The 16,861-nt window shown below is 51.1% G+C and overlaps 2 protein-coding genes across 2 annotated transcripts in view; one reads left to right on the forward strand and one right to left on the reverse strand.

The window, feature by feature from the left end:
- The first annotated feature begins 2,319 nt into the window (after positions 1 to 2,319).
- On the forward strand, positions 2,320 to 15,037 carry LOC123147469 (uncharacterized). Its single transcript, XM_044566721.1, has 5 exons — positions 2,320 to 2,690; positions 2,803 to 2,864; positions 13,814 to 13,904; positions 13,992 to 14,076; positions 14,160 to 15,037. The coding sequence occupies exons 1-5, from the start codon at positions 2,488 to 2,490 to the stop codon at positions 14,829 to 14,831; spliced, it is 1,113 nt and encodes a 370-aa protein (XP_044422656.1). The 5' UTR covers positions 2,320 to 2,487; the 3' UTR covers positions 14,832 to 15,037.
- A 720-nt stretch (positions 15,038 to 15,757) lies between these two features.
- The window catches only part of LOC123153385 (uncharacterized), a 6,818-nt gene continuing 5,714 nt past the window's right edge, over positions 15,758 to 16,861 (reverse strand). Inside the window, exon 4 of the mRNA XM_044572533.1 lies at positions 15,758 to 16,290. Coding sequence (XP_044428468.1) covers positions 16,280 to 16,290 — 11 coding nt within the window. The 3' untranslated portion in view covers positions 15,758 to 16,279. The remainder of the gene's footprint in view (positions 16,291 to 16,861) is intronic.

The raw sequence follows: 16,861 nt of genomic DNA on the forward strand, positions 1-16,861 counted from the left end.
ACATATACTAAGTTTCCGGTTAATACAATTCTAGCATGAATAATAGACATTTATCATGATATAAGGAAATATAAATAACAACTTTATTATTGCCTCTAGGGCATATTTCCTTCAGATATACCCATACCTACTCAAATCATCTGTGAAGGTCAGAAAATAGCAATACCCGCCGCGTGCCTCAACACTCATCGGACCGCATACATCGGTATGTATTATTTCCAATAAGTCATTAGCTCGTTACGGAGTTTTAGTCATCTTGCCCATGAGGCATGGTTCACAAGTATCAAATGATTCATAATCAAGTGATTCCAAAAGTCCATCTGCATGGAGTTTCTTCATGTGCTTTACACCAAGATCGTGCCAAATCAAGAACACGAGAGAGAGACCAAACACATAGTTACTCATATATACCCCCAACCCCGAGGGTGAACGACTCCCTCCTTGTCATGGAGACCGCTTGGATGATGAAGATGGCCTCCGGTGATGATTTGCCCCTCCGGTAGGGTGCCAGAACAGGGTCCCGATTGAGTTTTCGTGGATACAGAGGCTTGCGGCGACGAAACTTCTCATCTAGGGTTTTTTAGGGGTTTGGATATTTATAGAAAATTTTAGCATCGGTTTCACGTTAAGGGGTCCATGAGGCAGCGACAAGCTCGAGGAGCGCGCCCTAGGGGGGTGGGCGCACCCCCAGGCTTGTCGTGCCTTCGTGGCTCTTCTGGCCTTTTCTTGAAGCTTCAGGGGTCTCTTTTTGTCCATAAAAATCACCGCAAATTTTCTGCCCATTCCGAGTACTTTTATCTCTGCACAAAAAATGACACGACGGTAGTTCTGCTGAAAACAACGTCAGTCCGGATTAGTTTTAATCAAATCATACTAAAACCATATAAAATTATTGTAAACATGGCCTGAATACTTCATAAATTATAGATACATTAGAGATGTATCAACATCCCCAAGCTTAATTCCTACTCGTTCTCGAGTAGATAAATGATAAAAGAAATAATTTATGAAATGTGAATGCTAGCAAGTGCATAAGTTTGATCAATGATAGTTCCAAACATTTTTTCTAGCATCATTATATATCATAAAACAGTAGCTTATCTCATAAAACTTCTCATGATCAGTAGCAAGCTATTCACAAGTTAAAGTATAGACCATAAAATTTCTTGAAAACTAACAAACTATGTTTTCAGTCATCAAACAATTGCAATTCATCTTATTTTCAGGAAGAGTCTATTTAAGAACTTTGATTTAGCAAATTTCACATACTCAAATAGTCTTCCATGATTGCTCACTCAAAGCACATTTTTAGAACAAATAGCATCCATCGAACACAGAGAAAGATAGGGGCTTAATGTTTCGCCTCCTAACTTATTTATCATATAGATAGTTGTCAACAATAATAATTCATGATCAAATATATTTGAATGACCATATGTGCTTGGATTTTCCCCACCACATGGTACTTGCCAACTAGAGAATTTTTGAGGTTGAAATGAGAAGAAATATTATCGACTCTTGCATAAAAGTAAATATATAAAAATAAAAGACAGTCCCTTCGTAGAGGAAAGAAGAGGTTGCCATGCACTTTTTATTTTTGGATGTGCAAGCCTTAATGCAAAGAAACGTCACGTTATATTGCCCTTTATGATAGCAACCTTTATTATGCAGCCCGTCTTTTTTATTTTTTTACCATCACAAGCTCATACAATGTTTATTTCCCCTTATAATAAAATATCATACATATTTAGGAGCATTTTTTATTGCTTTTTGCACCGATGAGAACTTACTTGAAGGAAGTGTGTCTCAGTGGTGTGTTTAGTATCATCGATGTGCGTGTGGAGGTGTGTCTCTGGGGTATCCGTCATTGGTGGATTTGCTCGGATCTAGTCGTAGTTCGTCTATGTTCGTGTGTCTTCAGGTTGGATCCTTTCGATCTACGCTATTCTTTAATGGCGGCGGATGCTGTTATGTTGTGTTGGTCCTATAAAATCTTAGCACGACGAATTCACAACTGTCTAATATAATAAGTTTTGCCCGGCTTCAGCGAGGGAGGGACGACGACGGGCGCGCCTTCGGCTCGCTTCAGTACTTGTAGTCGTCGCTAGGTGGTCTATAAATCTGGATGTAATTTTTATTATTTCGGCTGTTTGCTGTACTGCCATTTTTATTCTTGAAGACGAATAGATTGAAAGTTTTGCAAAAAATGTGATAATATCTATTTTATTGTCATGGTTATAGAGGGAATTTATAGGTTTCTTTTTATTTGAACGGGTGAGTGAGTAGTTTTGCGATATCACAATAGTCGAAAGACCGTTTCGCAAAATCCGCAAAATCCCCAATCAGCTGAAACCCTAGCCGCGAGCCGCATCTAATTTGAGCCCGGTTCCACCAGCGACGTCTCGCCGGAGACGCCGCTGACACCTCGACGGAACCGACGCCTTCCACCGCCTACGCGGACCTTACCGTCGCGCAATCCAGGGTTCGATGGCCGCGTCGTCTCCGGCCTCCAGCGGCAAGGCGGCGAGCGACTCCTCCGCTCCTCCTCCGGCCCCTTCCCCCGTGGTATCCAATGGCAATGGAACGCCGCAGAAGCCGCCCCCCGTCGCCGGATTCGACATGCCCAAGCCCAACCTCCGCGGCCTCAACAAACCTAAGTGCATCCAGTGCGGCAACGTCGCCCGCTCCCGGTAAGGGGACCAGGACTTCTCAAGCTTCTTAGGCAGGATTTGTTTCTCGCGCTGGTGCTTATCTCTGTATCTGTCTGGGTTCGTGAAATTTGTGCATTGGTTGGCTTTTCAGGTGCCCGTTCCAGTGTTGCAAGAGCTGCTGCTACAAAGCTCAGAACCCTTGCCACATTCATGGTATGCCTAATAATGCCACTAACGCTGCTGCTGATAATAGATTTTATCTTCAATGATAAGTTGCATTTTTTTTGTTAGCCACACCGGAGCAGTTTTTTTCGCGAATACACAAAGATTTGCATACCATTTCATTGAGGGGGTGGGGGTGGGGGGAGAGAGAGGTTCAACACATAACCAAATATGCCACATGCACATGAGCATTGAGTATATGTGACACGGGGGGCAGCCCTAACGGCCACAAGGCGAGGAAATGGCTACGTCTCGGGGATTATGTTAACCAAAGCAGTGACTCCAGCGCGAGCCCACGAACAAGCCTCGTCTCTGGTGATCTGAGTTAGACAGGTGAGTGTGGGTTGTTCGGCGTTGCACGTCTTCCTCAGCCACCACGCGATGAGGATGATGACCAGTTAGCTGCTTTCCAAGTATATGCACCGTCAGTAATTTAGCCCAGCGTGCCTGCAAAATTTCCCAATGGCGACCTCCTTTATGTTTTCGGGTGTGTTTGGTTTGAGCCCCAACTAGCCCAACTAAAATTTTGGCATGACAAAAAATTTGGTAAGTTGTTGTTTGGATTATAGCCATTATACCTGCCAAGATTTTGGCAAAATTGCTAGGCATCCATTTGGGGTTCGCATAAGTTTGGCAACTTGGATTGATTAGTGCTTGGTTTTAAAAAGTGAGGCACATAAAGGATTATAGGTCCAGCCGGCCAAGTCCATGGCATTAAAAGCGCAAGTAGGAAATAAATCACATCAATTAGGAGGGGAGGAGGCCTCCGAAGCTGTGAAGCATGCAGCCAATACACGTGTTGTTAAAATTGGGCATGCACGGCATGGAGCGAGTCTCACGCAAAAGAACTGCAGTTAATTATAGGAGAAAGGTTCAATACATGACAACCAAATACTCCACGTGCACATGAGCATTGAGCATATATGACATGGGGAGCAGCGCTAATGGCCACAAGGCGAGGAAATGGCTACCTCACGGGATCATGTTAACCAAAGCAGTGGCTCCAGCGCGAGCCCATGAACAAGCCTCGTGTGAGTGTGGGTTGTTCGGCGTTGCACGTGTTTCACAGCCACCACTCGGTGAGGATGACGAGCAGTTAGCTGCTTTCCAAGTATATGCACAGTCACTAATTTAGCCCAGCCTGCCTGGAATAATTTCCCAATGGCGACCTCCTTTTGGTTTTCGGGTGTGTTTGGTTTGAGCCCCAACCAGCCCAACCAAAAATTTGGTAAGTTGTTTTTTGGATTATAGCCATTGTACCTGCCAAGATTTGGCAAAATTGCTAGGCACCCATTTGGAGTTAGCATAAATTTGGCAACTTGGGTTGATTAGTGTTTGGTTTTAAAAAGTGAGGCACATAAAGGATTATAGGGTCAGCCGGCCAAGTCCACGGCATGAAAGCGCAAGTAGGAAACAAATCACATCAATTAAGAGGGGAGGAGGCCTCCGAAGCATGCAGCCAATACACGTGTTGGTAAAATTGGGCATGCACGGAATGGAGCAAGTCTCATGCAAAAGAACTGCAGTTAATTATAGGAGAAAGGTTCAATACATGACAACCATATATTCCACGTGCACATGAGCATTGAGCATATGTGACACGGGGAGCAGCACTAATGGTCACAAGGCGAGGAAATGGCTACGTCTCGGGGATCATGTTAACCAAAGCAGTGGCTCCAGCGCGAGCCCGCGAACAAGCCTCGTCTCTGGTGATCTGAGTTAGACAAGTGAGTGCGGGTTGTTTGGCGTTGCACGTCTTCCACATCCACCACACGGTGAGGATGATGAGCAGTTAGCAGATTTCCAAGTATATGCATTGCCACTAATTTAGCCCAGCCTGCCTGGAATAATTTCCCAATGGCGACCTCCTTTTGGTTTTCGGGTGTGTTCGGCTTGAGCCCCAACCAGCCCAACCAAAAATTTGGTAAGTTGTTGTTTAGATTATAGCCATTGTACCTGCCAAGATTTTGGCAAAATTGCTAGGCATCCATTTGGAGTTAGGATAAGTTTGGCAACTTGGATTGATTAGTGCTTGGTTTTAAAAAAGTGAGGCGCATAAATGATTATAGGGTCAGCCGGCCAAGTCCACGGCATTGAAAGCGCAAGTAGGAAACAAATTACATCAATTAAGAGGGGAGGAGCCTCCGAAGCTGCGAAGCATGCAGCCAATACACGTGTTAGTAAAATTGGGCATGCACGGCATGGAGCGAGTCTCATGCAAAGAAGCTGCAGTTAATTATAGGAGGAAACTGCCAAGCAATTTAATCAGGTAAGATGTGCGTGAGCGCGTGGCGCTTTGGATTCAGTTAGCTTTAATTTAGCAGGATAATCTGCCTGCCTTTTTAACAGCACCAAACGTATTCACACTCGCCGGCTTTTCGCGAGCTTTTTCCGTGCCCTCTGTGCACCAACAATTGGCGAAAATAGCACGGGGACGTCCAGGGAGCGATGGGCGAGCCAAAGTTTTGGCCTCAGGCCACACGGCAGCCAAATCATACGGGAAAGCTATTTTTTTGGTGTGATCAGTATAGGTTGTAAACCAAACACACCCTTAGCCTCTCTCGTCATTTAGCCACACCTGTTTGATGGTCATAGTTCAGGTTTTGTTCGGATGCTTAGCTAATATGCAGCTTATGACTGTATCTTAGCTGGGCTAGCTGCTTCTTCACCATTTAGCCTCCCTTGTTTGATGGTCATAGTTCACAATTTGTGTGGTTCAGTAGCCAAGTCAGCTCGCTCTATCTTAGCTAGGCTAGCTAGCCATTATTAGCCAATTCATTTTAACCGGGGATGATGTTTTGTTATTTTACACTTGATGGCAATGGGCAACTTCCGAGTGTCCATTTGTTTGGTCAAAAACTGAGGTTATGTTTGAGTCTCTCTCAAACTTGGTAGGAAAGGCATTTGGTATCAATATCATAATAGAAGTCTCACTTTGCTCAGGTTACTGATCTGGCCTTGCATTAGTATATAGTGGAACCAGAACAGGAGCAATGCCCTTCTTGATCTAATGAAGGATAGAGGAAGAGGAGGGTTAAGATGAAAAAAGATAAGTCCTGAGGCTCTTGCATGAATCTTACTAGAAAGGTGCGATTGTATTGGAGAGAAGGTGCTAATAGAGATGGAGAGTGAATGATCTTCCCCCATTCTATAGATAAAAAAGTTGTTGTCGGCGTTCTGGGAACGGGGGTTCCCAGACTTGCCTGCCTGCGGCCTGCGGCGTGGCTCAAAGGGGGGCCCAGCACGGTCCATCTTCACCAACACAAACCCAAGACCCTCGCGAGGGGCCAAGCCTCGCGGGGCGGACGACGCGGAGCTTCCTCAGGCACGACCTCGTCAGGCTGGCTCACGAGGAGGCGAAGAGATCAAGGCGAGGTACCTCATGAGGTGCCCGTGACGCAAGCCATGACGACTCAGGGCGCCAGGCGGGTGCCAGCCCGCGCAGCGTCCTCCTTTCCTCTTTGGTGCAAAGGAGGCAAGCGCAGCCGCGGAGTACCGAGGCATCAGGTAAAGGTTGCCATTTCGGTGCAACGAGACCAAAACCAGAAGGACTACGAGACGGAGGTCATCGTGGAGCCCAAGACGGCGTCATCACCAGAGCTTTGCGCAGGCGAAGACTACTTTTGTCAGGATAGCTGGTACTTGCTGTCCCCCTTCAAATTAGCCCGCCAATGTTGGCTTCCTTCCCGCTCGATATTTGAGAAGAGGATAAATAGGACCAGCCACCCACAAAGAAAAGGGCTCTAGAGAGAGAGGGGGTTCGGTCGATTGGCTAGAGAGAGAGAGAGAAAAAGGTGACTGAACTCCTCCGAGCAGTTCATCGCCCTAACCAAGAACAGACCCTCGCGAGGCTGTTCTTTCTTGTATTGTTCATCATCATCAGCCTAAGAGGCAATCCACCACACCACACACTGGAGTAGGATATTACACCACAACGGTGACCCGAACCAGTATAAACCCTGCGTCTTTCGTGTTGTTCTTTCCTTAGTTTTAGATCCTAGCATGGCGGAGGGGTGCAGGTAGGTAGGAGGCGAAATCTCCGCGCGCACCCCAGTGTTCGAACCTCAAGGGTCTGCCGGAACCCGAAATCCGACATTTGGCGCGCCAGGTAGGGGTGCGCCAGAATTCGTCTTCCACCACTTCGTGCCCCGTCACGTCGTCATCACCATGCTCGGCGACCAGGAGGGCAACCTAGACCCATGGGCGGCATGGCCCGCCCGCGCAGAGCCGCTCGCCTTGGGCGACCCCGTGCCCCAGGCAGCTTGCGGTCCGCAGGGCGCTGCGGGCCGCGGGCGACGCAGACAGGCTTCGACAGCTCTCACACCGCGGCAGGCGCGGTCGGCAGCAAGGGCCTCCAATCACGCTGCGACCACGACACCGTACACCCGCCGGGAGCAAGCGAACTCGAGGGCCGCGCTCACAGTGGCTTGAGAGCTGCTGCAGTGCAAACTGCTGGAGGGCGGCCGCGACGTGCTGCTGGAGCGGGTGGCAGAGCTCCTGGGCTTCGCCGCCTCGGGGCTCACCCCTTCTGCACCCAGCTCCCATCTCCAACTCAGGGCGGCCCGCGCGGGGGCCTCGCACGCGCCCGTGGGCTCCAAGGCTACTCCAACACCAGCGAGGCTGTCAGCACCGGACCGGCGGCGGCGCTGCCCCTGCTCCTGGTCCGCGAAGAAGGACTCGACGCGACCCGCGGCCCCAGTGGACAGCCGCGCTGCCAACCCACGGTAGGCGCGTCAGGCAGGACCGCGTGGCACGCAGAGCACTACGGCGTGGGCTTCGGGATGACAGCGCCAGAGGAGTACGTGCCCCACATGATGGACCAAGGACACCCACACGAGGGCGAACAAGGCTCGCTCCTCAGCCCAAGCTGGGGGGACGAGGCGCCAGAAGCTGAGCCCTTCCAGGAGTCTCAGGACGGTCCCACTGGACACGCTGGAGGCAACGATTATCGGGTACCACTAATTCTTCAGCAGGCATACGCTAACCATGGATCGCAGGAGGTGCAGGTTGCCACAGCGGGCAGCTGCCCTGCTCCCATAGTCTCCTACCCCTCGGGAGGAGGGCGCAGGGGGTTGCAGGAGAGGGGCAGGGATTCGACATCACCACCGCGGTGTTCGGAGTAAGGTGTTCTCAGGAGGTAGGCCCTTCGCTGGGGAGGTGCCCCAAGGCCTGCCCCCGGCGGAGGACCCGTGGTCGTCGGGGGAACCGCTGGCGACCGCTCTACCCCATCGGCGGCGTCCTGGTTTCCGGTCGTCGTTGATGGCATTAGAGTGTGGCGCAAGGCGGGCCCTCATCTGGCGATATGAAGCAAGGCCAGTACCTGTGAAGAAGGCCCAATGCCTGTGAAGCTCGCCGCCCCGTGACACTCACGTAATAATGAGTGGGGCTGTACACGCCCCAGAGTCTCATGCGTGCCGGCCTCAGGCCCTGGGGCTCCCTCCCATGCCCAGTGGCAGCACTTAGCTCCGCGCTGGTGAGAAGACGTCCAAGACTAGACTAGGTGCCGGACGCGGCCTTTTGTTTGCTTTCGTTGCTCTTCCCCTTGGTTGTCGCTTTCCCTCGCTGAATTCAAGTTGGATTTGAATTTGAAATTTGCGTGTGTTTGGGAAAGGGGTGCTTAGTCTCGTTCGAGCAATTTCTTGCGTTTTGGTTACCACTTCGCTTCAGCCGCCTCCCCTCGCGAGCCCCTCACGAGCCGGGTCAGGCCTAGCTTGCGTGCAGCCCAGACTGCCGCCGCCGCGTCCTCTCAGGAGGATGTTTTACTGCAGATCCTATGGATTCAATTAGGGGACAATCAGGACATCACAACCCTCGCTGGCTGCCTCAGGGCCAGCACGGAACAAAGGTAAACTAGCCGACCAGCGCGCCGCTTAAGCCAGCCACTTGGCGCGGGCGCATGGGCGATGTAGCTTCTACTGATACGATAAACACAAGTTTTACATGAGGGACTCCCCCTCCAAAATGCTCTCACAGCTATCAGGTCAAAACCTGAGTTCTATTCATGCAGGGTAAGGAAGCAGAAACGATGCACAATCAGTCGGATGGATCCTCCAATGCGTCCTCAGGAGCACCACCAGAATCGTTGCTGGCGTCGCTGAACTCGCCATCGCTGTCCGCGTTGCCGCCAACGGCGTCAGAGCCGTCCATCACGCCGCCCTCGTCAGCCGCCACGATCACGTCGTCGTTGTCCGAGGCGAAGGCCCTGACAAGAGTGTCCACATTGTCTTCCATCCAGTGCGCCAGCTCGCCTCGGACGGCCTGGGGGACTGGGGCGATGACGGCGTCAAAATCAAAGTAGGGATCCATGTTCCAGAGGTGGCTGAGGACGCGAGAAAAGGCGTGCCTGAGCAGGGCGCGGCTCCTCTCCTCCACCAACCTGTCAGCCCTGGTCGACCGCGCCTCCAGCTGCGTCACCACGTCAGTGAAGAACTGAAGATTGCCAGCATAGTTGACTGCGTGTGGCTCGCTGACGGCCTCCTCGCAGATGTTGCCCAAGGCCGCATTGGCTCTCTCCCGGAGCATGGTGAGCATGGGTCCGTGTTCGTGCTCCAGGATCCGCCGCTGACGTATCTCGTCCGCATTCTGGCGTGCGACGGCCTCAGCCTCCTCCACTCGCTGGCGAAGAAGGAGCACCTCGGTTTGGGAAGTGGTTAACTCACCTTGCGCCACCTCAAGGGCGGCCCGGGAAGCATCGGCCCGCCGCGTCACCTCCTCTAGCTTGGCCCTCAAGGCAGCAGTCCTGCCTTCAGCTTCGGCCCGGATCAACCCCAGCTTCTCTTCGAACTCGTGCTCGAGGTTCAAATGCGCCATCGCCACTCGACGTCCGACCTTCTCCAGGACGCGGGCTTCCTGTGCAGCAACATCATCCTCCGCCTGCGTCATCAAGCGCTCCCTCGTCTCCAGACGCTCGTACTCGCGGGTACGTTCGGCGGCTTCCAGCGTCAGCGCCTCCTCACGCTTCTGGAGCTCTGCTGAGTCGCCAGAGGCCACCTTCATCGACGCGAGGGCTGCCTCGCGCAGCTCCACCTGCTCCTCCAGCGAGTGGCACCAGGCCAGAAGCTCCCGAGCCCGCTCCTCCGCAGTCGTTCGCCGCCGGTCAGCTTCCCGAGCCTCCTCAGCGGCCCAAGACCGGGCCTCCCGAAAGGCCACCAACGACGCCTTGGTCTCTGCTTCATCAAGATCACGCTGACGGCGCGCAAGGGCGATGGCGCCCTCCAGCTCACGCCTCTCTGCAGCTAGGCGCAGGCCCTCGGCCTCAAGGCGCGCGTCTTCATCAGCAAGCTCCTCACCAAGCAGGCTCATTGCGTCAGTCGCCCTTCGAAGGAATTCTTGGCGGAGAGCGCGACGCTCCCGAACGCGCTCGAGCACGTCTTCCACACCATCAACTGCCCCAAGCAAGCGCCGGGGGCCGCGAGTCAGCACTCCCCCTCCGGGCTGGGGGCTGGGGGCTGGCACCCTCGCGACGGCCGGGCACGCCGCGTCAGAAGCCTGGCCTGGAGCCAGCCCGTCCTCAGGAGAAGAGCGCAGGAAGCGCCTCGGCCAATCGCAGTCCACGACCAGGTGAGAAGCCCACGACAGGCTGGCTATGCCACGAGAAGGCCCGCGAAGGATCGCGAGGTGCGCGGGGCCACGATACGCCTCGGGATGGTTCGCCTCGTCAGTCGCCCTCACCACAAGGGCTCCACTGCTTGGAGCACTTGAGGACGGTGGAGGGGGCGAAGTCAAGAGGGACGGCTCCTCAGCTGTCTCCGCAAGCTCGGCTGGAAGGGGCCTGCGGAGCAAGAGTCAGTAAGAGCAACAGAAGGATCGGGGGCTGGGAAAGGAGAAGACTTACTCATCAGTGGCGAAGTACTTCCTACGCTTCAGCAGGCGACAAGGGTAATCGTCGCCCAGGGTCTCTCTTCTCTTTCGGAGAGCCTCGAAGTTCACGCGGAAGCGGCCCAAGAGTTGGGCGCATGGATCAACCTGCGACGAAGACGGAGCGTCAAGGCGATCTGCGGCAGGGACGCCTGTTTGCTGTGCGCTGCCAATCACCTCCCCAAGAGACGCAGCTGGAGCCTCAGGGGCCCCAGTCGCAGGCATTGAGGGCAGCTGCTCGTCATCCTCAGCCTTAGCGGCACGGGCCCCAAGAGCTGCTTCCTCATGAGCCTCGCCCGGCGCTGTCACTGCGCCGGGAGCCCCCTCGGCCTCTGGCGCCCCGTGCCTTCCTGCTCCGTCACTCGAGGACGAGTCGCCTTGGCCGACTGGAAGGGCAGTCACCACCACTGGGTTCTCGCGAGGCCCCTGAAGGCCGGCGGGGCGCAGCCCCCACTCATCAAAGACGGGCATCTGCTTCACAAAGTCGCCCCTGCTCTGGCAGAGGTACAGCAAGGCCCCTCCCTGCCGGACGCTGCCGGGGTTGGGGTCCCCAGCCAGGGTCAAGAGCGCCGTCCTCAGCACCTCAGGAGCCAGGTCCTCTTCCTGGAGCCTCATACGATCCTCGCGCCCACGGAAGGCCCACATCCGGCGAGAGTGGCATTGAAGAGGAGCAACGCGGCATAGCAGGAACTCCTTCACCACCTTGGGCGCTGTCACGCCAAGCGACCTCAAGAGCGCGAAGCGGCGCCAGACGAAGACGAGCCGAGGGCTCTCGAGCGTCTCCTGGCCCCAGCCCGAATTGGGAACAGCAGGTGAGGTCGGCTCCGATAGCAGGGGGCTGGGCACCCCTGCGTCCACATACAGCCACCGCTTGCGGAACCCAACCACGGGCAGGGGGAGCTTGAAGTCAATCCCAGAGGCCGCTGTCTCAGGCGCGGCAGCGAAGCTCACGCAAGCCTAGCATTGGGCAGGGTCGACAAGATGCAACGAGAAGAAGTGGCACAGCAAGGCAACCGAAGGAGGGATGCTCACCATAGCTTCGCAAACAAAGGCGAAGACCGAAAGGAGGGTGATGGATTCAGGACCCAGATGCATCATGTGGATCTGATAGTGGGAAAGCACGACGTTGAAGAAATCAGAAAAGGGAGGAACCAGACCCGCCCACAGGGCGTCGGCAAGATACGAGACCTCGGTGGCTGTCCTGTCGATGGAGAAGTGGGACGCGGGCCAGGCCGTCGTCCTCCCGCATTCATTGAAGATGGTGCCAGAGCCAAGCTGACCTTGCCCAAGCCCTCGGCGGGGGCTGCCGACGGCAGCGGGTAAGGCGGAGACACGGGTTTCTTCCCTCTCCCCTTCTTCGTCGGAGCCATGGCGATGGGAAGGGGGGGAGGAAGGTTCGAGATCAGGTTGAAAACAGAAACCGGAGTTCGAGCGGAGGAAGGACAGAGGGCACTCGAGCAGCAGAAAAGGGAACGGCTGTGTACAACTACGGGTCCGCCTAGCATGGCGCAAGATAAGGAGGGCGTGGGGGAACAGTGCCGCCCACGTCCAGTCAACCGCCACGCGGTGCCCAAGGCCGCAGGCTGTTAGGGCCCGCGGCGCTTCGCTCTTGCCCTTCCGCCTCCCTGCACGGCCAAGTCCGTGCGCGCCTTGGGCCCGGGGGCTACTGTCGGCGTTCTGGGAACGGGGGTCCCCAGACTTGCCTGCCTGCGGCCTGCGGCGTGGCTCAAAGGGGGGCCCAGCACGGCCCATCTTCACCAACACAAACCCAAGACCCTCGCGAGGGGCCAAGCCTCGCGGGGCGGACGACGCGGAGCTTCCTCAGGCACGGCCTCGTCAGGCTGGCTCACGAGGAGGCGGAGAGATCAAGGCGGGGTACCTCACGAGGTGCCCGTGACGCAAGCCATGACGACTCAGGGCGCCAGGCGGGTGCCAGCCCGCGCAGCGTCCTTCTTTCCTCTTTGGTGCAAAGGGGGCAAGCGCAGCCGCGGAGTACCGAGGCATCAGGCAAAGGTTGCCATTTCGGTGCAACGAGACCAAGACCAGGAGGACTACGAGACGGAGGTCATCGTGGAGCCCAAGACGGCGTCATCACCAGAGCTTTGCGCAGGTGAAGACTACTTTTGTCAGGATAGCTGATACTTGCTGTCCCCCTTCAAATTAGCCCGCCAATGTTGGCTCCCTTCCCGCTCGATATTTGGGAAGAGAATCAGGGCCTCTATAAATAGGACCAGCCACCCACAAAGAAAAGGGCTCTAGAGAGAGAGGGGGTTCGGTCGATTGGCTAGAGAGAGAGAGAAAGGTGACTGAACTCCTCCGAGCAGTTCATCGCCCTAGCCAAGAACAGACCCTCGCGAGGCTGTTCTTTCTTGTATTGTTCATCATCATCAGCCCAAGAGGCAATCCATCACACCACACTGGAGTAGGGTATTACACCACAACGGTGGCCCGAACCAGTATAAACCCTGTGTCTCGTGTTGTTCTTTCCTTAGTTTTAGATCCTAGCATGGCGGAGGGGTGCAGGTAGGTAGGAGGCGAAATCTCCGCGCGCACCCCAGTGTTCGAACCTCAAGGGTCTGCCGGAACCCGAAATCCGACAATTGTAGCCAAGAGTGCATCAGCAAGTTTTTTACAGTTTCAAAGGCCTAGTCTAGTCAGCCAAGCCTATAAGAGATCTTTGCTTTAGGCCTTGAGAATTTAGGATCAGAACGCTTCCTCATTTTTCATGGCAGGCTTACTAGTTATTAAGGTAGAACACTTGCTTATGTCTCTCGGTATTTTATTTATGATACTATTTAAATCTGCCTCTCTTCATTTATCTTAGTTTCTATTCCCTCTGTAAACTAAAATAAGACGTTTTAGATCATTAGTGATCTAATATAAGACATTTTAGTTTACAGAGGGAGTACATCCTTTTACATTGTTTTGGTGCAGCATCATGTCTGCATTAAATATATTACTACCTCCGTTCCTAAATATATGATGTTTTGGCAGTTAGGAACTGAGGTAATAGTAGTTTATCTTTAAACTCTTTATTTTGGACAAATGGCACTAATCTTTTCTTGCTCCACTTATCACTGCAGTTCTCAAACAGAACAACACATTGCCAGAGAAGACACCACCAGCTCCTATCCCTTTGTCAGACCAACCATCAACCAATTCACCTTTAACCGGGTAATCTTCAGAAACCCCACTAGTAAAAATTCATCTTTATGCAAGAAAGGGTCCTTATTTCCAATGCTTGCTTGTCATTTCTTGTAGTTCTTCGTCGAGGCTGTCTTCCCTACAAAAGCTTCCCCATCATTTTCTGAATTCAATCCGAACAAGAAAGTCCCTTGCCAAGAAGGTTGTTGGCTGTTCCACCCTGTTTGATTATTTAGAGTAGTTTTATACTCCCGTGGTTAATAACTTGCAGTACTTGTGTTGTAGGACATTGCAAGCATTAACAAGTGGAGGTTTATGAAGCTAAAGGAACATATGCAAGGAGATATTGATATTGAAAATGAAGCATATGATAGGTACACACAGAATATTGGATTGCTGGAGGAAACATTCTATCTCAAAGAAGATTCTTCTGGTGAACATGAAACTGAAGCAACTTCCTCAGAAGAAATGATGGAAATAATGGTCTCTGAGGCAAAGGTGAGGTTAAAATCTGATGGTGCAAATGCAGCTGGCTTTAAAGAGAGGATTGCCACTGTCTTGGACCAGAAGCTGAAGAAACTGCAAGAGAAGAACAGTGCCTACGAGGATGACAACTCCTCTGACCAAAGTCTAGATGACCATACAAAGCCGGTGAAGTGGAACATAAAACAGCAAACAGTGAGAAACGCGAAAACAAACGAGCTGCTTGGTAAGTTGACAAAAGCACAGAGTGAGGATGATTTGAAGCCTTGCCTCAATATCATCGCACAGCTGTTTGGGAAGGAGATTGCTTCCTCCTCCATGGGCACATCAAACAAGTCAAGCGACCAAGAATCAACCCCCGCAGTTGCGCCCACTTATTCATTTCCAAAGCTCACAACTAGGCTGGAGGTAGACGAGAACATGATGTCTAAGATCAACGAGTTATCTTCTTTGAGTCAGGTTGTTCAGCTGTAATCTGGGACCTGGACTGGTCCTATGCCTCCAAACCCCAGAGGCATGTCGTGAATACAAAATGTGGACTGGTTTCTTGCTGTCTGATAACGTCAAAACGTAAGCAGTACTGTTTATCTAGTCTTTCCGTACTGTCTTGAATAATGTGACGAACTGTTTCCAACGAAGTAAAAAAAACACCATGGGAGCAATGGAGTTTTTTTTAAACTTGTGGCACACTTTATTCAAATCAAAGCATGGTTACATCATTAACAAGTTCAGCTAGGATAAACTGCGGAGGGTCATCATCCCATAAAATTACACGAATTTGAATCATATGAATTCCTAAGTAACTTATGCGTCACTTGTTTGTCTCCCTTGGACAATGACCGGGCTGTCCTCTGATACATATAAGGAGGATAAGAGGGGACCCGCTGTAGATGATCCAAGGGACTGAGCTAATTCTGTGCGCCAAGTGAAAACACATTCAGAGCAATGAAGTATTTGTTTTTTCTTGTCTCTAGAAACTAAGCTACATCAAAAGGGAATAATCGTGATTTAAAAAGAGAGGGAAGAATCGTATTTTTTCTGTTTTTCTAATCCACAAATATGTTGAGCACGTTGAAGATTTATACTTGTTTCTTGAAGTCAATGTGGTAAATCTAAATGATGATATATTCAACCCTTAAGGCTTTGTTTGGTAGAAGTGGACTGGGAAGGTTTGGAGAGGAGGGGATTTCAGAGGATTGGGTGAATTCCTTCCTTCCACTCAATCCCCTCAAAACCCCCAAACCCCTCCAGCCACAATTCTCTCCATATGAAAAACTTGTTTGGCAGGTGAGATATTCAGATAAGATAGTGCAAACGTCTAAAAATGCAATCTTTCCCAGTAAAACAACATCATATTTAAAAGCACAGACTGAATTTTTGGTTAGAAGAATAACCATTGAATTATGTGTATTTTCACTCAAGCTTCCTTCCAGCAAACATCATGATTCGCAATTGCAAATTGAGCGAGTGCCCTAGCAGAACATAAGGCAAATAAGTAGTAGATGTTTGAGTGAAGTGTATGCAGAACAAAAGGAGCATGTGCAGACAAGGGTAGCAGATATCATCACTAAGTAAAAAATGTTTCTGGTCAATGTGAGATATGCAGATTATGCAAGGAAGGGCAGTGCAGATATCAAGTGAACAAAAATAACATATAACCTCACTTTTACTTGCTCCCAGAATATGCAAAGTAGCAAAACTAAGGGCGACACCTACAAAACAACTGGTCCTCACAATATTGATACTGGCTAGTGCTATATTGGCCAAAACAACAGGTCCTCAGCACAATATTCTGTTACAACCAAGTTTAACAGAGGGTGGTAGCCACGTTTGTATTTCGCTAGCTGCATTTCATATTGCCATTCGCAATTGAGATCTTTCCTTTGCTAGCATCTAAGTCCAGCTTGGAAAGCAGCAAATACTCATAATAACTCTGCAAGAAAACATCGATCTTGAGTCCATATAAAAAAAGCCAAAAATAGCAACATCATCAGCACACACATCTACAAGTTGGAAACTGCACAGCTCACATTAAGCCCCAGCAAAATACATGGGGTTTCTTATTCTATATCCTGGCCCAAATACACATAATTCAATGTCTATTCTTGTGTAAAAGAATTATGTATGTGATAAAATTCTACTATAATATCTACTGTTTAGTGTGTAGGAAGTTAACTGATGACTGAAATGAGCATCAACAAGATGCATTAGTAAGCATAGTAACAAGGTGCTTTGAGTAAGTCACTTTGAGTAATTGAATCAAAGAAAAGGTGCAAATCTCCATTAGACATGCCCAAGATTACTGTAACTACAATATGACCATTTAAATAATTTAGGCAACAGTCCTACTGAAACTAAGTCACTTGAGCATCAACCACACGCATTATACAGGAGGGACTAATAAATATGACATGAAATAGAACCTCAAGCCTCATACAGGACCTCATCAGGCCACCCTAGTTTGGTTTGATGACCAGAATATACAGAGCAGAAGTGAACATCAT

Source organism: Triticum aestivum, chromosome 7A (assembly GCF_018294505.1).
Source record: "Triticum aestivum cultivar Chinese Spring chromosome 7A, IWGSC CS RefSeq v2.1, whole genome shotgun sequence".
Lineage (NCBI taxonomy): Eukaryota > Viridiplantae > Streptophyta > Magnoliopsida > Poales > Poaceae > Triticum > Triticum aestivum.